The 23,255-nt window shown below is 41.6% G+C and overlaps 1 protein-coding gene across 10 annotated transcripts in view; it reads left to right on the top strand.

Annotated features, from left to right (window-relative positions):
- Window positions 1–23,255, top strand: part of GRIP1 (glutamate receptor interacting protein 1) — a 544,307-nt gene that overhangs the window by 497,162 nt on the left and 23,890 nt on the right. For 6 of the 10 annotated variants that reach the window (XM_034770827.1, XM_034770797.1, XM_034770787.1 and 3 more), the window contains 6 exons: window positions 4,531–4,600; window positions 4,936–5,081; window positions 13,317–13,494; window positions 15,246–15,385; window positions 15,558–15,743; window positions 22,502–22,658. In XM_034770827.1, the coding sequence (XP_034626718.1) occupies window positions 4,531–4,600; window positions 4,936–5,081; window positions 13,317–13,494; window positions 15,246–15,385; window positions 15,558–15,743; window positions 22,502–22,658 (877 nt within the window). The remainder of the gene's footprint in view (window positions 1–4,530; window positions 4,601–4,935; window positions 5,082–13,316; window positions 13,495–15,245; window positions 15,386–15,557; window positions 15,744–22,501; window positions 22,659–23,255) is intronic. The other 4 variants (XM_034770872.1, XM_034770807.1, XM_034770864.1 and 1 more) reach the window with 1 other exon arrangement.

The raw sequence follows: 23,255 nt of genomic DNA, 5'->3' as shown, positions 1-23,255 counted from the left end.
GAGGCTCCTGAAATGTGTTGTATTTCAAAATCAAAGTCTTGAAGAGCTAAACTCCACCGAAAAAGTTTTTTGTTAGTCTCTTTGACTGTGTGAAGCCACTTCAGTGCAGCATGGTCAGTCTGTAGGTGGAACCGCTGTTCCCAAATGTATGGGCGTAGCTTTTCCAGAGCATATACAATGGCATAACATTATTTTTCTGAGACTGACCAGTGGCTTTCCCTCTCAGAAAGTTTTTTGCTGAGAAACACAACAGGATGGAATTGTTGATCTGGTCCCTCCTGCATTAAAACTGCTCCCACACCACGTTCGGATGCATCTGTGGTTACAACGAATGGTTGGTTGAAGTCCGGGGTCCTCAGTACAGGGTCAGACATAAGGGCAGCCTTAAACTGGTTAAAGGTCCTTTGACACTTTTCAGTCCACTGAACGGCATTTGGCTGCTTTTTCCTGGTCAGGTCTGTGAGTGGGGTGGCAACTGGGCTGTAGTGTGGTACAAATCATCCGTAATACCCGGCCAAACCCAAGAAGGATTGGACCTGTTTCTTTGACTTAGGGACAGGCCAATTTTGGATAGCATTTACCTTAGCCTGTAGGGGGTTGATAGTTCCTTGACCCACCTGGTGTCCAAGGTATGTTCCCCTGTTTAGGCATATTTAACACTTTTTGGTCTTAACAGTTAATCCTGCCTCCCTTATGCGCTGAAAGACAGCTTGGAGGTGTTCCAGGTGTTCTGCCCATGAATCTGAGAATATAGCCACATCGTCGAGGTAGACAACTTCAAATTCCCCAAATCCAGCCAGAAGGTTATCTACCAGTTTCTGGAATGTGGTGGGTGCATTTCACAGTCTGAAAGGGAGCACATTAAATTCATACAGCCCTACATGGGTGATGAAAGTTGACCTTTCCTTGACGGGGTCATCTAGCGGCACTTGTCAGTACCCCTTAGTTAAGTCTAAGGTAGAGATGAACTGGGCACGTCCCAGTTTCTTCAATAGCTCATCTGTGCGTGGCATTGGATAGTTTTCTGGGCGAGTTACAGCATTTAGCTTATGGTAGTCCACACAAAAGCGGATTTCCCCACCTGGTTTGGGAACCAGAACCACTGGAGAGGCCCATGCACTCTCAGAGGGGTGGATTACACCCATCTGTAACATGTCTTTGATCTCCCTTTCTATTGCGGTTTTGCCTTGAGGAGCCATCCAGTAGGGTTGGGCTCTAATTGGGTGAGCATCACCTGTGTCAATGGAGTGGTACGCCTGTTCTGTCCGTCCTGGGGTGGCTGAAAACATTGGCACGAAGCTGGTGCACAGTTCCTGGATTTGCTGTCGCTGCTTACGCCCAAGGATCATGGAAAGGCTCACCTCTTCCACGCCACCGTTGTTTTTTCCGTCATAGTAGACTCCTTCAGACCACTCAGTGTCGTCTCTCTCCTGGGCTGTAAACTGAAGAACCTTGATTTCTCGGGCATAAAAGGGCTTTAGAGAATTAACATGGAATACTTCAGGTTTTAAGGAGGGTCTGGGAACGCTATGAGGTCAGGTGCCCACTTTTTTTCTTTACCTGGGGGACTTTTTAACCCTTTACAGGTAAAGCAAGTAAAGAACAGCTACCAGGAGGGATTTTACAGCTAACTGGCTGGCTGGGTGTCCGTCAAAGGGAGCTATCCCCCCACTTTATTTATTACAGCGGCAGAGCCAGAAATTGAGCCCAGATCTCCAGAGTCCCAGGCCAGTATCTTAACCACAGGATAGTCTTCCTCTCTGGAATATTAAATGAGTGTAAAAAAATCAAAGGAAATTCACACATGATTATTACAAATACAAAGTATTAATCAGTTTATTTTATTTTAAAGTGGACTAAAAGCAGAATTTCAGCCTCAGCACTGAACTTACCACCTGTACCTTTTTATGCACTCTTATGCACCCTTCAAGTTCAGAACATGCTCTCCTAGTTCAGAATACAGAGTGTGTAAGGCAGGGGTGGGCAAACTTTTTGGCCCGAGGGCCACATCGGGGTTGCAAAACTGTATGGAGGGCTGGGTAGGGAAGGCTGTGCCTCCCCAAACAGCTTGGCCCCCGCCCCCTATCCACCCCCCTCCCACTTCCTGCCCCCTGACTGCCCCCCTCAGAACTCCCAACCCATCCAACCCCCCTGCTCCTTGTCCCCTGATCGCCCCCTCCCGGGACCCCCTGCCCCAGCCGCCCTCCAGAGACCCCACCCCCTAGCCAACCCCCCCTGCTCCCTGACTGTCCTGACCCCCATCCACACCCCCACCCCCTCACAGGCCCCCTGGGACTCCCATGCCTATCCAATCCCCGCCCCCGTTCCCTGTCCCCTGACCGCCCCCCCCAGAACCTCTGCCCCATCCAACCGCTCCCTGTCCCCTGACTGCCCCCCAAGACCCCACGCTCCCCACCCCCTTACCATGCCAGAGCCAGCCACGCTACCTAGCAGGAGTGGCAGGCCAGAGCGCTGGCGGCGCAGCACACAGAGGCTGCGGGGGAGAGGGGACAGCAGGGTAGGGGCCGGGGACTAGTCTCTCGGGCCAAGAGCTCAGGGTCCGGGCAGGATGGTCCCACAGGCCAGATGTGGCCCGTGGGCCATAGTTTGCCCACCTCTGGTGTAAGGGCTCTCACTGTGCAGGGATCTCAATAGCTACATACAAAGGAATATACCAAGCATGAAGTTTCAAAAATAGAGCTAAATTTCCTTATGGAGCAAAATACAGAAAAAGAGTGTGGTGTTTTCATGTTTTCTTTTTGCAGATCCCATCAGTATGTTTGCTAAAATAATCTAGCAATCGGATCCACATGGGAAGTCCCTTGTTCCCATCTGGAGGCCCAATGATTTCACTGGGACTCTGCACAGGCGTTAAGATCCAAAGGCGAGATAGGGTCCTAGATATTAACCTCATCATAATTGTTTGGTGATAAAGACATCCCTAAATCAGTTTTAAAATATAAGCTTAATCTAAGATTGATTTATTTATAAAATAATTATTAAAAGAGGGGCTGGGTGGTATCACCTACTTTTAAAGTTACCTGACACTTCCCATTATAAGACCCTGCTTTTAATTGCTTATAACTTTGCCATTCTTTAACCATTTGGGCTGAAATTCTCCATGCCAGGCATCTGCCTTTTTTGGGAGAAATCCAGCCAGGACAGTTCAGCCGGTTCCAAGAACAATGCTAGGGGAAAATACAGTGTTTTACCGATGTTAAAAAATTCTGGCAATTTTTTGCTTTGAAATCCTCTAGCGTCCCCATGATTTGGAACAGGGACTTGAAATTTGGCCAGGGGTGGCCTTTGTGTCAGGAATTTGCCTTTGGCCATCTCCATGAAAATCTGCCTAAGTCTGGCCAAATTATAAGCCTTTGAAAAATCACACATGCTCAGTAGAGATTTTCGCCTCTGGTGCTGGTCCACATAGATGATGACAATCTACTACTGCTATCAGGTACTCCTTTAGCTCAAGTGGCAGAGGTCTGTGTTGTGAATCTAAAGGTTGCAACCCTGTTGATGACCAATCTGGATGTCAATATGATGCCACATGGTGGAATTTTTTTTCAGTTTGCTTTTTTAAAAATGTAGGAAATTACACACACAAAAACTATATTAAAAGAACATTAAGATTGCAAAGTCAAGCACTCAATAGTTAGGAAATGCCCCCTTGTGTGTTTGCATTATGATACAGTCTTTAATTATATGATCACCTACTATTTTTTGCACAAGTTAGAGTTGCTCTGGGGATGAATCAGGGTTGTGTAGTGAAGGAGATGTTCTGTAGTACCCCTGGTTCATTTATTACTGAAGTTGGGCGATGTGTAATGATTGAGGCAGTGAATTGCAGGAAGAGAGAGGAGATGGTCTCATAGTTAAGGCAGCTGAATGCTGTCCCAGAAAATTGGATTCTATCCCTGCCTTTGCCACAGAGTTCCTATGTGATGCTGGGCAAGTCACTTAAACCAGACTTTTCACAGGTGGTCAAATAGAATGTGATTATATAATTCTAGACTGTGGCCATTATTTCCTAGACTACAGACATCTGCCAGCATTGCTATATCAGCCAGGTCCCAGGATATGATAAGGTGTGATTTGTGACCAGCATAGCTGTACCACAAAAGCACCTGGTGTAGACACAGTAATATCAGCAAAACTGAGCTTTTACCTGCGTAGTTTTTGGGGGGGCAGAGGGGCTGGAATAAGCTATTCTGGCAAAAGCACAGTTTTGCTGATATAAATTGCTTCCACACTAGGATCACTTTGCTGGTCTAGCTGATATAGCTAAACCAGCAAAGTCTTCCAAGTGTAGGGCTGGCCTCAATCGTAATGCGTATGCACAATGGGACTAAATTAAGGTTGCATAGGCAACCTTAATATGGCATTTCCTAACTCTTGGCTGCTTGATTTCGCATCGTCTTTTAATTTAGTTTTTGTGTGTGTAATTTATGAGTGTATGTTGTGTATATTTCAGGTAGTATATCTATCTATCTATCTAAATTGTATATATGTGTGTGTTCTTTATTGCAGCTCCATCCAGTAGAAAACCAGGGGACCCCCTTGTTATTTCTGATATAAAGAAAGGAAGTGTTGCTCATAGGTGAGATCTTTCAAACTTTCAGGGAAAGTCTATTGCCTTCAGCTTGTGCCCCATATAACTTCTGTGCACATAGAAACTCTCTTACAAGAGTTCTATGATCTGTTAAGTTTCCAAATCAACTGAATCAGTTTACTGGAGGAATAAATAATATGTTTTTAATATCCATTAATTAAAACTAATGATTGTCATCCGAAACCAAGATGAAAAAGATGTATTGATTTTTTTTTCAAAATAATTAAAAATCCATTTGAATGGTACATGAGAGTTAACACTACTTTAAATAGCATATTTATATGTTACTAATTAATCATGTAACGTTGTTCATTTGTAAACAGAACTGGAACGCTAGAACTTGGTGATAAACTGCTTGCCATAGATAACATTCGACTGGACAACTGCTCCATGGAAGATGCTGTTCAGATCCTTCAACACTGTGAGGACCTTGTAAAACTAAAGATCCGCAAAGATGAAGATAACTCCGGTATGAATGGTGATGTAGTTACATGCACTTTCATGTCTTTTAGAGCATAGGATTATTATTGTGTTTGTAGAGTGCAGTTAAAAAATGTGATAAATTTGGTTTATATTTATTAATGTCAGTTAAAGATGTTCAGAATAAAAGTAAACACAGGGCTTTATACAGTCTAAAATTGTCTCCATGGCTATATTATTTACAGGGGTTTTGCAGTAGTAGAAGTTACTCTGTATTCCAAGGAGATACTTTCCCCCTCAGATGCAGTCACATAATGTTGATTTTGCCCTTATGTGACCATGTAAGTCTTCCCTGTTCCAAGGACCGGAGACGCACAAAGTGGAATCCTGATTTAGGGTCTGATCCTGCAAGATGCTGAACACTCTGGCCCAGATCCACAAAGGTTCTTAGGAACCTAAATCCCAGTTTTAGGCACTGCTGCGATCCACAAATCTTCCACTCGGCTGCCACCAAACACTGTAGGTGTCTAAACTTGGCACTGAAATGTTCAGCATAAAAGTTCTCTAGATTCCTATGTTTTTGCCTCTGGGCATGCACACTGCTGCCTCACTCTAGACACCTCGATGCCTACCCCTCAGCTGAGGCCCAAAGCGACCCACGAACCAGGAAAAGATAAGTGAAGCAGTGCCTGTCTCGCCTATGGGACTCAGAAGCTGCCTACCAGATTGAGTCCCATTCAAAGTTTGGCTGGAGGAGGTGGTAGAGCAAGAGGTGCCTACTGTATGACTTTTAGCCCACTGGTTAGACCATCACCTGCAATGTGGGAAATCCAGGTTCAATTCCCCTCTGCCTCAGCGGGAGAAAGGGGTTGAACTAAGCGTCTCTCACCTCTCAGGAGAGTGTCATTGGAAAGTCATTAACTACTTAATAATTTAGCCAAAGTGGAACAACCTCAACAGGAGTGAGAGAGGGAATCCCACGTCAGACTATCCCATAGCCCAGTGGTTAGAATACCCTCCTGAGAGGTGGGAGACCCCAGTTCCAAACCCATTCTGCCTCAGGCAGAGCGGGGAGTTCAACCTGAGCAGGGGAGTGCTCTAACCGCTGGTCTAAAAGTTATAAGGTGGGTGGTGGTGGTGCTACCATCACCACCTCATGTTCCTCTTCTTCCCCCCATTTTGTGTGGAGTGAGGCAGGCACCTAACTCATCCTCACAAGAAATTACTTAGGCGCCTAAACCACCTGACTTCAGGAGAGGGGTCCCCAGCTGTGGAACACTAGCTGCCTCCCTGCAGCCTGGACTTAGGCGCCATCCCCAGGAGAGGAGAGGGCTTAGACACACCCCTTTCCTTGGCATCTCCTGCTGGCTAGCTTAGGCGGCTCCCCAGCTAGCATGCTGGTTTTTGTGGATCATGTTCATAGGTACCTATCTCTGCCCATGCATTGTGTAGGGAGCCTAGGTTCCTAACTTGGCTTTGTAGATCACAGTGTTGTTCCTGTTAGTTTGTAGGTGCCTAAAAGATAGGTATTGCAACACTTGGCATCATGACACAATGCCTTAGTGCCTTTGTTGATCAGGCCAATGACCCTGATCCAGCAAAGTACTTAAACCCATGCTTAACTTTAAGCACATAAATTTGACTTAAGCAGGCCTACTCACACGCTTATAGTTAAGCCTGTGCTTAAATGCTTTGCTGGATTGGGAACAGAGTGCTTAGCAAATTGAAGGATCAGCCCCTAAGGGCGAATTGGGGCAAACACCATTTTGCACACTATGTCAATTACCACATCCAGATCCATAAATCAGCAAACTTCCCAAATCATATATTCATGGAAGCAAATCCCTATCTTGTTGAGAATAGAGTGAGTTCTGCTAGGCATTTTAATGCCAAAGCAGGTCAGTCCAATTATAGTTATTATTATTAATTATTTGTATTTTGGTAGCACCCAGGGGAGCCGCAGTCCTGGACCCCATTATGCTAGGTACTGTACGAACACCTAACAAAAACATGGTTCCTGTTCCAACAGCTTGCAATCTAAGTAGCTAAATCTAAATTATATGTTATAACTGACTAAAACTAGCACCCCCCACACTATAATGTTCTTGTCCTGTAGCTGAATGCCAGCAGGGAAGTTCTTAAATTCTTTTCTACCGCTGAAAACAGCAAAGAAATGACTTCTGGTCTGATCAGTATTAATGAAGGGCAAACCCAGCAGCACCTGCAGAAATTGGTTTTTGAAAAGTAACTTTGGATCCAGTGAGCTAAATGATCGCTAAAACTGAATTCTGTCCTACACTATATGGTGATTAGGCTCATAAGGATGAGGATGTGGAACTGGTTAAACATACTCAGTACATCCTCAGACATCCTAATGTGGGAGGGGGAGGGATTGGCGTGGCTAATTCATGTCAGATAGTTATGGAAATAAAGGATCATGTGGCCCAAAGAGACGCCTACCTGACACCTCTTTTACAGAGCTCAGTGAAACAGCTAATGGAAGAGAGACACAACCATTGTAGGCAGGTGATTGGGGCAGGAGTTTCCATTCAACAATGGGAAGTGTAAGAACTCTCCCCGCACAAGTAACTTGTGTTTTTTAAAGGTCAGAAACTAGAGCGGGTCAGAAATTTTTTGACAAAACGTTTTTTCCTTCAGAAAATGCCGATTCATTGACACTAAAACTGTTTACTAAAATGTATCTTTTTCAACAAAACTTCCTTAGAGGAGATTTCTTGTGTTCAGGATGGAATTTCTGGTCACAACAAAAGGGATGGGGACACACCAGAATAACCAGTATTACAATGGTCAAGCCCCTGCACTGCCTGATTCAGAACATCAACTTGAATCTGGGTCTCTCACATCCCTGATGAGTGCCCTAACCACCAGACTGGGGTATGTCAGTCTGTCTCTCACCCCTCTCTGGTAAGGTCTCTCTTTTGTCCTGATGCAGAATGGGGAAAAATATTTGAAATCTCAAAAATTTTCACAAGACAGGAAAACTGTTTCCCACCTAGTTCTATTTATAACACCACTGGATCCTGTCTCCTACCTTCCTCCTATCTGTTCTCCTATTTTCCCTCCCTGGACAAAAGTGTAGGTTACTAGCAGCCTGTGCAATACCAATGTGGGATCCAATTGGAATCTAAAATAAGAAATACTGGCACAGCAGGAGTTTATTGTAGATGATCCCCTCTCAACTCTAAACATCTCTGCAACTCTCAGGTGTGGTGTTGTCCCAGAACAAATCTAGGAATTTTGCTATTGATTTCATTGAAGCCAAGATGTCACCCTAGGTCTGCTCAGAAGCAGCATATGTGGCCTTCTGGGAGTTGTGTGCCCTGGTAGATGATGTATATTTTAGTCTGAATAGGACCCTTACTTACTAAGTTACTTTTGCAAATGGATGTTTCTTAATTTTATGACTAAATTAATATGATACCTAGAATATAATCGAGAATCATTTATTGTATCTACAAATTAAATTGTCTTACTGCATAACTAACAAATATGATTAGTAAATTTTAATGTAATTTAATTTAATCTATTATCTACACTGTGTAACCAAATCTATTCAAATTTAGGTACAAAGACAGGTTGTAGCCATAGTGAACATAATTTTCTATGCAGATTATACTAAAACAAAATTGAATGAGTTCCAGTCTGTATATATTGTGATTAACAATTTTAAAAAGCGGCTTTCAATCAATATCCCAAGAAATCAAAAAGGAACATTATGAAAAATGGTGGCAAAAGGTAAAACAAAACAAAATACCCATCTTAATTGAAATGAATGTAATATTTAATTATTTTCTCTCAACTAGGGCTGCGTGGAACAAAGGTGTTCCTTTAAACTCAATAAAATTAATCATTAATTAGAAGTTCCCTAAGAGAAATGAAGATTGATGTTTATAGATGAGTAGGCATAGGGCACTCTAAAATGATTTCTATACCACAGTGTAACATAGAGAGCTTGTCTAGATGGGGACTTCCAGAAAAAATAGTCTGCGTGAACTAAAGATGTTAATTTGAAAAGGACTCGTTAAACCTCATTAAATCCCTGTGCTGATGCTGTTATTCAGAATTAAAGTGGCCTTACTTCAATTTAACTTAATTCATTTTGGATGTGAACTAAACTAAATCAAAGTTGGAATTGGATGGCCTCTTTAATTCTGATTAAGGGTGTTCATAGAGGATTTTAATGCGATTTAACTCATCTACTTCAAATTCAGAATTCTGTTCATTCAGATTAACTTTACTGGATGTCGCTGCATAGACAAGCCCTAATATTTTTAATGATTATTTTTGAATTCTTCTGTTGCTCCATCCTTCATTACTGTGTTGTTGTTGGGTTGTTTTTTCTCTTGTTCTCCCTTGTAAGGTTGTTTTTAATCATCTATTTTTGCAAATTATTTTTACACCCTTTCTTTCCCATACAGTTTTTCTCCTTCCAATTTGCATTCTCTTTCTCTTTCATTTGGTTACTCTTTTCTTTGTATGCATTATTATACCTTCATCCTGGTTTTATTTAAATCTTTCACCCTTCTGTTTGTCTTTATCCTGCCTTTTCTCCTATCCCTTACTTCTTCAGACAAAACAAAATGTTTGCCTGCCTTCTGCCACTCTCCTCAAAGCGAATCCAAGTGGTGAGGTCACTAGTGAAGTGATCCATGCTAATACGGCTCTGCAGTTGTATTTCTGCTTCACACTCCAGTCTGTATTTAACGAATATCACTTTTCAGAACAGAGACCAGCATGTATAGCAGAGATAGTGCAGCATTAACAGTATTCTTGCCAGCAAGTTAAAGAAGTATGGGCTGGACGAATGGACTATAAGGTGGATAGAAAGCTGGCTAGATCATCGGGCTCAATGGGTAGTGATCAATGGCTCCATGTCTAGTTGGCAGCCGGTATCAAGCGGAGTGCCCCAAGGGTCGGTCCTGGGGCCAGTTTTGTTTAATATCTTCATTAATGATCTGGAGGATGGCTTGGATTGCACCCTCAGAAAGTTTGCAGATGACACTAAACTGGGAGGAGTGGTAGATACGCTGGAGGATAGGAATAGGATACAGAGGGACCTAGACAAATTAGAGGATTGGGCCAAAAGAAATCTGATGAGGTTCAACAAGGACAAGTGCAGAGTCCTGCAGTTAGGATGGAAGAATCCCATGCACTGCTACAGACTAGGGACCGAGTGGCTAGGCAGCAGTTCTGCAGAAAAGGACCTAGGGGTTACAGTGGATGAGGAGCTGGATATGAGTCGACAGTGTGCCCTTGTTGCCAAGAAAGCTAATGACATTTTGGGCTGTATAAGTAGGAGCATTGCCAGCAGATCGAGGGACATATCATTCCCCTCTATTCGGCATTGGTGAGGCCTCATAGAATTATAGAATATCAGGGTTGGAAGGGACCTCAGGAGGTCATCTAGTCCAACCCCCTGCTCAAAGCAGGACCAATCCCCATCTGGAGTACTGTGTCCAGTTTTGGGCCCCACACTACAAGAGGGATATGGAAAAATTGGAAAGAGTCCAGCGGAAGGCAACAAAAATGATTAGGAGGCTGGAGCACATGACTTATGAGGAGAGGTTGAGGGAATGGGGATTATTTAGTCTGCAGAAGAGAAGAATGAGGGGGGATTTGATAGCTGCTTTCAACTACCTGAAAGGGGGTTCCAAAGAGGATGGATCTAGACTGTTCTCAGTGGTAGTAAATGACAGAACAAGGAGTAATGGTCTCAAGTTGCCATGGGGGAGGTTTAGATTGGATATTAGGAAAAACTTTTTCACTAGGAGGGTGGTGAAGCACTGGAATGGGTTATCTAGGAGGTGGTGGAATCTCCTTCCTTAGAGGTTTTTAAGGTCAGGCTTGACAAAGCTCTGGCTGGGATGATTTAGTTGGGGATTGGCCCTGCTTTGAACAGGGGGTTGGACTAGATGACCTCCTGAGGTCCCTTCCAACCCAGATATTCTATGATTGATTAAGTCACTACAGTACTTGTAATAATTCTTTGATTCTGCATTTGATTCAAGTTGCATCAGTAGGTGAGAGACAACAAGGGGAAATTTCAACAAGCTTAAGGAAATCCTAATATGTTTAGATCTAATTTGATTCAGCCTCTTTACCATGGGGTAACATACGCACTTGAGTCCAAGAAATTATACTAGTTTTTTCCTGCCAACTTTTCACCCTGAAGTTTGTCATCACCTTTATTGACCTGAACCTGCAACCCTGAAAAGTCTTTACAAATCTAGGTCTTCCATTTGGCAGCAAAACCAGCTATCATTATGAATTCAGGCCATATACTTTTCATGTTGTTAAATAGTCAGAACTCAAGTTGTCTGAAAGTAACATTAACGATAAGTAATGCTGCAATTTTAAATCTGTTCTGCTGTCATTAATTTTCTTAAGTAGAACTGAGCAAAACAAACAGGTAATAGACTGGCCTCCTTTCTTATCATCCCCTAATAGTTGTAAACCTTCTGTAGGATGCCGACACTAGTTATCATATGATTAATGTCTGCTTACTCTTGCACTACACCTCACTATTGATAACTGGACATAAAGTATTTTGTCAACACCCGGTAAATACCAACTACTGCATTTTCAGTTTGACCCAACATTTGCTAGTTATTGTTTTAACAATACGGTTCATCTTCTTTATTGAAGTTCCACATTTATGGAGCTCTTTCAAGCCTGGGATCTCTAAGCACTTTGCCAACATTCTGCAAATGAGTCTGCAGCCCTTTCTGTTGTTAAAGTGGCAACAGTTTTGTGCGAAATCATCACATGACCATTGATCACTTCCAGCTGGATCTTGGGTGTTATTTATTTGTCTGTGATGGTGACTTTCTGGAAATCAGGTGGCAAGAAAAATGCATCCAATAGGAGACGTGAGAGGGCCAGAACCCATTTAACAGGTGTCCCAGATAGGAATCAAATGTACATGATGGATATGAAAGACATATATACCAGCAGTAATTCTTTGCTGAATACATTACTAATTCTTCTCTCAACACAAGCCTTTGCTTTGCTTTGATGATATATATATTGTTTGTTTAAATCTATAGCAGGAAGCTAGGTAAAAGGGAACTAATGAAGATTCTAGACAGTAGCTTTACAGCGAAGCAGAGACAGAATAGCTTTAAAGAAAATATCATTGCCCTTATTCTAACACAGTGCATTGTTCAGTGTTAGAAGAAAGCTACTCTCTCCATGGACCTTTGCCATGATACATGATATTTCCTTCTTTATTTTAAAACTTTATGATTTAAATGAGCAGAACATTTAAAAACTCTAGACTGTCAAGGTTTAGTTCTGGTAATGTTTGCTGAATATGCACCTTAAGGGTTATCAGCGCCTACTGAGCCATTTCAAAATGTCATTACCCACAGATCTGAGAATGCATGCCTGACAGGCCAAACACACTAGGTGAATACCAATATCATACACAAGAGCAAGTGAGCATTTGTTATTTTGGTTTTAGGATAATCTAACCTTTAAGATTTAAAAATTTCCTCTCACAAATTATAAGCATTACAGTTGATTGCTCTCTTGCTGTGACACTTTTTGGGTAACATGTAGAGAACTCCATTTTTGGTCACCCATTAACATTTTCCTCTTTATTCCGTGATTATTGTGTGCTAAGACAAAAAAAACAAGATGTCATACAAATGATTTCATGAAAATAACCCTAGTTAATTTATTGTTTGGCTTGATGTCTGTTGATACATAGACGCCAGGAATTATTTTTAATTATATCAATAGTTGAGACTCAAAATATGCCCTTCAAAAACATTGACCTAATATCAGATTTTTCTTTTAAAAATAAATACATGAATAAAGGCTGCTCAACTCAAGGGAATGTTTGGTCAACTAAGACTGTGAAGACCTCAAACTTCTCCCTCCTCACAACTCCTTCCTGTTTTAACCCCCCTACTGTCTCCTCCGATTAACAGAAAAATTGTCTTGGTCCTCCCCACAGCAAAGTCTCTCCTCCCTACCAATTACATTTGTATAAAAAACATACACATCAAGATTTTAAAACGTAAGGATCAAATTCTGGTTCCACTGAAGTGAATGGGAGATCCACCATTTACTTCATTGGGACTGGCTTTTGGCCATAAAGGCAAAATAAATTAGCGATTCTCTTATTTTTGTTTTATAAATTAAGCCAGTGGAATAATGAATAAAAATTATATCTGAACTGTAATCCTTTGAGGATACTCTGTCTGATTTCCGGTCACTTGTCTGAATGTATTATTCTTTTCATTCCTTCTTTCATAAGAAACCAATTGCGTCCTCTTGGCATTTATTGCAGATGAACAGGAGAGTTCTGGAGCAATTATTTACACTGTAGAGCTCAAGCGTTATGGTGGTCCACTTGGGATCACAATTTCTGGTACTGAAGAGCCCTTTGATCCAATAATCATCTCAAGTCTTACTAAAGGCGGACTCGCTGAAAGGTAAATTGGAAACAATTATTAATATGACTTCCATTTACGAAGTTCATTTCTTCCTTCATTCACATGGACATGCTGATTTTTTTCTTGCTTAGGAATGTGTTGATTTTCCCAACATCTATGAAAAAAGATAAACTAACCATTTCCAGTCTTTGTTGTTGTTTTATGTTTCCTGTGATTTTTCCAAGCTCAGCAGTATCATGGATATTTTATCAGGATGTTGTTGAACCTACAGCATGATTTTCTTAGAGTGATAAGGATTGCTGACCTTGTTGTAAATCACCTAAGAAAGCTCCGCCAGCCAAACTCCTCCATCACATGAAGATTTTATCAACTCCTTTTGAAAAGATGGCAATGGAATAGCTAAAAGACACTGTGTGTGTGTGTGTGTGTGTGTGCGCGTGCGCGCGCAAATATAAAATGCACATATATGCACACACAGATTGTGTATATACATATATACTGTACATGCATACAATACACAGTCTGCATTTGTGTATGTGCTTTTACACATACATGTAGTGGCACCCTTAAAAGCTTGGAAATTACATTAATTAACATTAATTAAGGATGTTAAACATTTCCCTACAGTAAGTGCTGTATAGGAAATAATGCAAATATTGAAGTTACCTTATCTATTTATTTCAGGGAAATTTTGCATGTATTTAAGGGTAGTTACTATAGGTAAGTGTGTGTGTATTATATCCAGAGCAATAAAAATTTATATGTGTATATATACACACACACACCCCTACATGAGCAATAAATCCATTGAACAAGCCAGTCTCCAGTAATACTTATTTTTAATGCAAGTTATAAATGTACTATTTTGTAAGAGCAATATTAATAGTTTATGGAGCTATTATTTGTTTGACGCTGTTCAAATCCATAACCATCTTGTGGATGTTCAGAACCTGTATGAAATGAGTGGGTGATTTTAGGCCAAGATTTTAAAAAGTGAATAGTGATTTCGGTGCCTAACTTGAGATACCTGAACAGAACCTGAGTTTTAGAAAAGTCTGAACACCCACAGTCTGAATATCAGGCCCCTTTAAGGTGTCCCAAGTTGGGCACCCAAAATCACTGGTCACTTTTCAAAATTTTGGCCTTAGGTCCTGATGGGGAGGTGTCCACTACATATAGTCATTGCAACTGACACCTTTGCTGGCCATCTTAAACAGAGACGCCAAGAATTGAATGAACCAGAAAAGCAAATATATACATGGGGAATGAACCAGGTGCATTGACACACAAAATGTATCTTCTCATCTCTTGAGGTGATTCCTACAGAACAGGCATATTGGTGCGACAGTGGGTGGTTTTCCAGGCTACCATTGCACTTGCTGTATCTGTCCTGTGATTATGAGACTTCAGTTTCCAGTGCTGTCAAAGTGGTACTTCTGTAAACATTAAGTTTACTTTAAAGTTATTAAAGTATTTTAGGTTTTTTAACAAATGAGCACCACTCAGGCTCCTTATATGATCAGTTCACCCACATTTTGCCACAGCAAAGGAGACAGAAATCTTCATTGCTGTGCATTATCTCTGCTGCTCGCACTGCAGCAGAAGTAACTTAATTTACACATCCTTAGTGGCAAATGTACTGATTAAAAGTAGTTCCAGTAATAATACTTTACATGTGAAATTAAAAGGAACAATTGGAAATATACTCGCATGTCTCAAAATATGCAAAGAAATTGGCTTTGCTATTTTTTTCTGTTGATCTTTTCAGTGTTTTATTTCTGATGCTTTAGGACAGGTGCAATTCACATAGGAGACCGCATCCTAGCAATAAATAGCAGCAGTCTGAAAGGAAAACCTTTGAGTGAAGCCATACATTTGTTACAGATGGCAGGAGAGACTGTCACCTTGAAAATCAAGAAGCAGACAGATGGTGAGTATGGCTAGAGTCACATTTATGCTCTTGAACCAGTGTATTCCTACACCTTAAACATTTGAACATGTATGTGCCAGGGGAAATTTCTTGTCCATAATGAAAGGGAGGGGAAGTATCTTTTTAGGTTGCAAAGAGGCTATAATCATGTTTGTTTTTAAACCCTATTTAGCTGCAAGCCCCAAGAAATTTTCCATCTCGGGTCACTTAAGTGAGCTGAGTGATGCTGAAGATGAAACCTCTTCTACACAGAAACCAAGCAAACTCTCGGACATTTATTCTACTACAGTTCCAAGTGTGGACAGCGCAGTAGAATCATGGGATGGTTCTGGTATTGATACCAGCTTTGGAAGCCAAGGTACAAGCAACAGTTTCAATCACCACTTAACACAGAAGTGATTGGATGTCTGAATCACAGTTCTCCACATTAGAGAAAATCCTACCCGCCAACTTTCAACTTTGTACTTCACAGTGTGCACGTCTCATTACGAGCACACCCCTTGGTATCTGGTGTTATTTCTTACACTCAGGTGGCCTTGAGTTCATTCTTTCATAACATTGTGATGGGTTATGAGGCATTTATCAATATATTAACAGGCTTGCATTAGCTTTACAAATGTCTGAATGGCCCAATCCATAGTTCATCCACACTAAATGAGCTTATCCTTCAAGATTAGATTAATACAAGGCACAGAACACATTGAGTGTCTGAGGCCCATTCTCATTGGTTTTTAAGATGACTACAATGAAGATTTATTGTAAACTGCTGAAGGGGAACACGAGAGATCATTCAGTGATTTGTTACTCTTTTGTTTTTTCTTCATTCCCATGACATTAGAATCAAACTTTTAGCCCTCAAAGTAATCACTGTGTTTAAAGAGATTATTTAATTAAAGAAATAACAGGCTTCTTATTACCTTCAAACTTCTATAGCTAGATTTGACTGTTTATTTAATAGTATTTTTTAAATAATTCACGTTAAGTATGTAAGATAAGACGTAAGTTTTTTAGGCTATAGAAAATGTAGGCAGTTCTTTATTACTCTGAATTACAAAAGAACAAAGAGGCTTCCAAACATCTTCATATGTTTTCTTTGACCGTCTTTTAAATTATTATTTCTGTACTACCACTGGTGTGCACAGTACATCTTTACACAGACAGATCACCTAACCCAGAAAGATTTTTCTTCCTCCTCCTGATTTCATTAAATTGTTCAGTTGTGTCTTCATCTTTACATTTCTGTCAAGACTTTCTGGGGCATGGGCAGTCAGATCAGTTGGTCTGCTGTGTTTTACCCCCATACAGAGAATTGGGACAGACCTTGGCCCAATGCATAGACTGAAATTCTTTGTGATTACTTTAACTGCTTATATATCATTAATATATGTCTGGTTCAATTAAGCATTTGTCATTTTCTCTCTGACAATCTTCCTTTAAAGCCTGTCTAATAATATTAGAGCAAGAAGTAGCTGGTGTCACTATTGATTGCTTTTTTTTTTTTATTTCATTTTTAAGTATTTTTTGGTCTTATTGTGCATATCCTGGCAGTAACTCTCTGTTGTACAAAAGGGTCTCTCAGCATTAGATCATAACCCCCCTTTTCTGTGTTTTGGGGTTAATTTATTATTATATTTACATTTTCTTTGGCCTAAAATATGATTCTCATACTTGAGCCGAGATATTAAATTGACTTCACTGGAGTTACTGCAGAGATTAATCTGACCCATTTGTATCTTTCCCCTCCCTCTTTCTGCTCCCCACCACCACCACCACTTTGATCTGATTAATAGAATAAATAATTTTATATTTTCTTTAGTTTTCTGATAATTTTAAGGGAATATAGTGCTATGAAAGTTGCTAGATTGACAACTCTGTTTCCTGTTTGAATTGATCTGGAGTGAATCCTCTTTTTACTTACAGAACAGGTTCAGAGCAGGCAGTAACAGCGTAAACTTCCCTATGCTGCCCCACCAATGTGCTCAGATGTAGTCCTGAAGGAAGACGAGAGCTTAGTTCAGACTCCATGACCAAGAGACCTTGTCCTCTCTGCTGATATTGCCAAAAATGGTTCCAGAGATGGATTAAATGAAAGAATCACAACAATTCCCTGATTAGACTTGTCAGTACTAGGAGAATGTTTGTCACCTGTGAAAGGAGGACTCATGTTACCACAGTGATTATGTCCTTGTCAAATAGGGTGACCAGATGTCCCGATTTAATAGGGACAGTCCTGATTTTTGGGTCTTTTTCTTATATAGGATCCTATTAGCCTTCTCCCCCCCTCCCGTCCCGATTTTTCACATTTGCTGTCTGGTCATCCTATTGTCAAGAGGCAGATTGACAACTATATATGATTCACCTTCTTAACCTAATAACTGCAAACAAATCTCCTCCATCTGCCTTAAAAATACTGTCCCATTCTTGCATCAGTATATCTCATGTCTCTTAAATTGCCTGAGTAGTTATCAAGTTGTGTCTTACTATGAATATTCTCTTATCTTGGTACTAAAATCCCCCCCCCTTCCCCTTCTGTATTAAATTCTATTCTAGCCTGACCTGTCACTTCTCAGTTTGGCTCCCTTTCCAAACCTTTCTTGGCATAAATATAAACTAAGCAAATTCAGGAGTCTTGGAAACCTTCTCGTAGCACCACCAGAAAATATTTTCTCTTGTCTGTTATACTGATTTAGTGCTGGTGGCAGTGTTTCTCCCCACAGATGGATTGACATTATATTTAGGACCATTGGCTAATGTGCCAGCATGGGGTAGCCAGAGCATTCCCTACATAGTAATCCATAACACACAAGCAAAACCCTTGTCCTGAACAGCATCTGGGTGCATTAATGCTGGCCATTCAGCCAAAAGAGTAACGGAGTAACTCCATAGCTACACTCTTTTGAGGGAGGTGATTCCAGACAGATTCAAGGAAGTGAACTGCTCCTGTGTATTGGTCACCGATAAACGGAGCTTCTCAACAAAAGAGAGCTTCTCCAGCAAAAGTGTGTGTGGAAAAGTTCCTTGTACAGGGGTTAAAAAGGAAAATGTAAAAGGTCAGTGCAGTGCACCAAACAGACACATGTGGTTTCATTCATGGGTCAATAATACAGTAGATTATGCTTATTAGCAACCTCTTGGTTGCCAGCAAAATGTTGCCATTACCCAGCAGTTGCTAATAAGCAGAAGGCAGGTTTGGGAGGCAGCAGCCAGGGAAGGAAGTGCTTGGACATGTTGTCAAGTATCAGAGTTAGTCTCCGTGTTAGTCTGAATCTGTAAAAAGCAACAGAGGGTCCTGTGGCACCTTTAAGACTAACAGAAGTATTGGGAGCATAAGCTTTCGTGGGTAAGAACCTCACTTCTTCAGATGCAAGTGAGGTTCTTACCCATGAAAGCTTATGCTCCAATACTTCTGTTAGTCTCAAAGGTGCCACAGGACCCTCTGTGGCTTTCCTTGGACATGTTGTTCCTGACTGCAGCCCTGCAAACCTGCCTGCAGGCAGGACAGCAGCAGGGAGGGCAACTGCAGCTCTTTACAGTGAGTGGGGCCACTGGGGGTCCATAGAGCTGAACTGGATCTTGCCCTGTGCTCTCTAGCGTTTGGGCCTTGCTTCCTACCCTGTATGCAGTCTCCCCCACCCGACCCCACCCCCAACAGGTTGCAGACTGGAGAGTTCAGAGAGAGGTACCATGCAGCTCTGACATTTGGGCTGGAGCCTTAGTCCCCGCTACTGCCCTGTCCACAGCGCACAGCCCCTTACCTCCTGTGTGGTCTCTGTGCGCAGGCAGGTTTGCCAGGCTGCTGCCCCAGAAGGAAGTGCTGGGACAGACTGAGCACTGGCTGCAGGTAGGTTTGTGGGGCTGCCCCCTGGGAAGGCACATCCCAGCGCTTCCTTCCCTGCCTGCAGCCTCACAAACCTGCCTGCAGGTGGGGCCTTTCTTTAAAAAAAAATCAAATCGCTAATACGTGGCATACTATTGCCAATATCCAAATCCCATTAACATTGATATTAATGGGAGGGGACTGGTTCCCAGCACAATGTTGACATTAACTGGAAGTTGCTTAATATCAAGGATTGTTATTAGAATCTACTGTACCAAGTGTTCATCACCACAATTCCTTAGATGCTGTAGGGATGTGTTGGGTCATTGCACAGGGTTCTTCATATTTGGAATGCAGCCCACATTAAATTAAATAAGAAAAGTTTCACTGAAATAATGTTAAGCCATTCCAGCACATGCAGGACTGAATACTCTAGACTGCACAAGCAGCACACGATAAACCTCAAGTGTCTGGAGATGGCCAGTGGAGAAATACCCTTGTGCAAGGAAAATTTTCCATTGGTGTAAATGTGGCAGAGACTGCTCTGCCACCTTCTACGCAAGGCAGTCTTCCCAACCCTTATCAAGAGGGGAGGCCAGGAGTGTGTCAGGGGCTGTCTGAGGATGCATGCGGGTAGGGCAAGGAAGGGAAGGGACCTGGTGGAACAGAGCTGTGCCATTTCTGATCCTCCAATGGTTTAAAGTTCTTTGGGGACCTTATTTCAGAGGCATATGTGAGGCCTGCCTTTGTGTAGCCCTAACATGCACTCAGAGCGCAGTGTGTTCCCTGTGCCACCAGTCTCCGCTGTGTCCCCACCGAGCTCAGATGCAGTGGAGAATTGGTGCCAGAGTGTTTACTGTAACATCATGCACTGTTCAGAGATCCCTGCCAATTCTGAGCATATTACGCTAGATTTAAGAAGGTTGGTCTAATGGTTAAATCACACACTTGGCACTTAGGTTATGTCTACACTGCAATTAGACACCTGTAGCTGGCCCGACCCAGCTGGCTCGGGCTAAGGGGCTGTTTAATTGCAGTGTAGATGTTCGGGCTCGGAGACCCTGTGAAGTGGGAGGGTCCCAGAGCTCAAGCTGCAGCCCGAGCAAACATCTACACCACAATTAAACAGCCCCTTAGCCTGAGCCCTGTGAGCCCGAGTCAGTTGGCACAGATCAGCCGTGGGTGTCTAATTGCAGTGTAGACATACCCTCAGAAAGGCTGGGTTCTATTCTTAACTCTACCATAAATTTCTTATGTGATCTTTGATAAATCACTTGACCACCAAGACACTTCACCTTTTTATGTCTTGATTTCCCATATATGTTTAATGGGGATTGTAATACTGATCTACCTCTTAACGGTATTGTGAGGTTAAATTCATTGTTTGTAAAGTACTTTGAGCTTCTGAGCTGGAAGGTGCTTTATTAATGCAAAGCAGAAATATTCCTAAAATGCAACCGCAGCTTTAAATCTGAATGGCTCTGGTTTTGTTGTTTTAAATTGAATCCTTAATGATCTAATTTAAAAATTTAACTGAACCTGCTTAGATATTTATTTTGACTAGATTTTCTATCCAATTGAGCTGTGAGGTTAAAATCATGTTCAGAGGCATGACAGGTTGTACTATAAGCAGCAAGATTTTATGCTGTTCTATTTCAGTCCAGGGAAACAAGCAGGTTAGTTTGACAGTGTGCCAGAATGCACTGTACTGCTGCCATTTCATTTCCCTTATGGAGAGCAGAATGTTCACCATGCAGCTGTAATTTAGTTTGACAGTAAACTGCACATGCATCACACACATGGCTTCTTACAAACACACCGCTCATATTTCTGCTTCTGTCAGACCAAAATAATGAAATATTGTAACTGTAAATAGTTCCTGAACCTAAAATAGTGCTAACCTGCAGGATTACGAAGAATGCTCAGCCCAGCCATCAACAGAGACAATAGCTGTCAATAAGGCCCAGCTGGTAGCATTCTAGCCTTTTAGGACAGAACATTTTTGGGTAGAGGTGCCATTCTTAGAATAAGATCTTTAACTGGGGCAGGTCAGTTCTGCTTATTGCTGTTGACTTCCCACCTGGAAGTTAATGGTCCTTTGCTAGAAAACTTACAAAAAAGTATGGTTAATCCTGAGGTTCAGATCCAATCTATTTTTCCCCCTTCAATAAGTCAAGTTATTGTTAGAATGATCAGACATTTTTATAGGGTGTTTCCTCCCAGAAGATTCAAAAGCACTTTCCAGTCTTCAACTAGGTCACAGACTGTATACAGGGAACACTTCCTCCACCAATGAAATGGAACAATAGTTTAATGAGGCACAACAGTACAGATATCACCTAAGGACAGGAAGTAATGAATACCTTATTCCAAATGCAGGGGAATTTTAAATGGTGGAAACTGGGGGGAAATTTAGATAGGCAGAATGTAATTAACCTGAGATAGAATTTGGCCAGGACAATGAGGTTAGCCCCTCTACTTGTATCAAAACTACCATGAGATCACATTGTATAAGGACTGTAACTCCTTTAACAGCACAATGCCCTGTAATGATATGCTGGAACATTGGTCCAGTACTGACGGAGAAGAGTGTCAGCTATTGAATCCCTAATACCGCTTCATATAGCAAGTAGGTATTCTTTTGGGGGGCTCCCATCCAAGTACCAAGTCCATCCAATCCAGTTTACATTTTCAGATATGACAGGATCACAGCACAAGGAGATATGGCTGCTGGCCAAGTCTCTGTGTGAACTGGAGCTGAATGCATAAGGGCTGCCACTTTGACTATCACTTGGATCTGGTTAATTTAAAGTGCTTTTAAGGATACCTTAAAATAGGAAACATGTAAAACCGAAAAACAATATAATCTTAGTTTGCTTCAGGCAGCGCTGCTGTTGACTTTTCACTTTTTTACATTTAAACTCCATTGCCTCTTTTTTCCTGTTTTTCTTGAAAAGTCAAGAAAATGTGATACTTATCAAAGATACTAGATGAACAGCCCTGGAGTGGGAGAGAGGGGGGCAGGGGGCAGAGACACAATCTAGGACAATCAGCTTCATTTGTATTGCGGATATTTAACATCTGGTTTCAGCTGGTTTTAAGGGACCTCTCTTTTTGCTCACAATTAATTGTGAGTACAACTTAGACATCTAAGTATCTAATTGTACCCACAAAAAATTACCGGCAGTTGTGTGCCCACAAATTATGGGTACAAGTTTTTGAACATCTGCCTATTAAATATATGCATTTTCAGTTATTTGAACATCTATAAAGTCCAAAGTATATGATTAATTTTTTAGGTCCCACCTATCAGGCTTCAGGATACAACTTCAATGCATATGAATGGAGGAGTCCTAAGCAAAGAGACAATTTGTCCCCTCCCAGTAGACCACGAAACCACCCATTTCATGACACAGGACTGAGTGATGATGAATGGGACAGACCAACAGCAAGTGGGTAAGTCACATGCTAAGTTGTAATGTGAGATTTACAACTGCAGCAAAATTGCAGTGATTTTTCTTTAAAAAATGAGCACAGATCTTCTTGAATGAAAATACCTTTAATAACCCAGCTTTTCAGCTTCTCCTTTCTAAGATGCCACTTCATGCTGCATGAGATTTATAAGGATAGATCAGTGACATTAATGAAAGGCTACGAAGCTGAAAGCAAGGCTTGTAAGTAACGTGAGTTTCTGTGCATAAAAGACATAGCATTAGGTGTTAATGTCAAAGAAAAAAAATCCTTGAGGTGCTTTTCCCGTGGTAGGCTTCAGATGGTAGAAAAGAAGCCACCCTCCCCCTCCAGGAGGCAACCAAAAAAGCCGAAAACAGGAAAAGAAACAAGAAGTTCTATCAGCTCCTTCATTCCTGGGGTTTAATCTAAGGACTCAATAATGCCCATTCTTAAATGACATACAGAACGCTTTCCCAGGGACGTTGCAGAAAGTTGTCCAGAAGACACTTTCTGTACTTCAGGCACATAGGTTCATTAAAGAAGCATTCCCTTATCTCTCCTCAAAGGATTTTTTCTCCTAGGACTTGAGAAGGACACAAG

The sequence above is a fragment of the Trachemys scripta genome, chromosome 1 (genome assembly GCF_013100865.1).
Source record: "Trachemys scripta elegans isolate TJP31775 chromosome 1, CAS_Tse_1.0, whole genome shotgun sequence".
NCBI lineage: Eukaryota > Metazoa > Chordata > Testudines > Emydidae > Trachemys > Trachemys scripta.
Note: the sequence above shows the minus strand (reverse complement) of the source record. Positions and strands in the feature narration are given on the sequence as shown.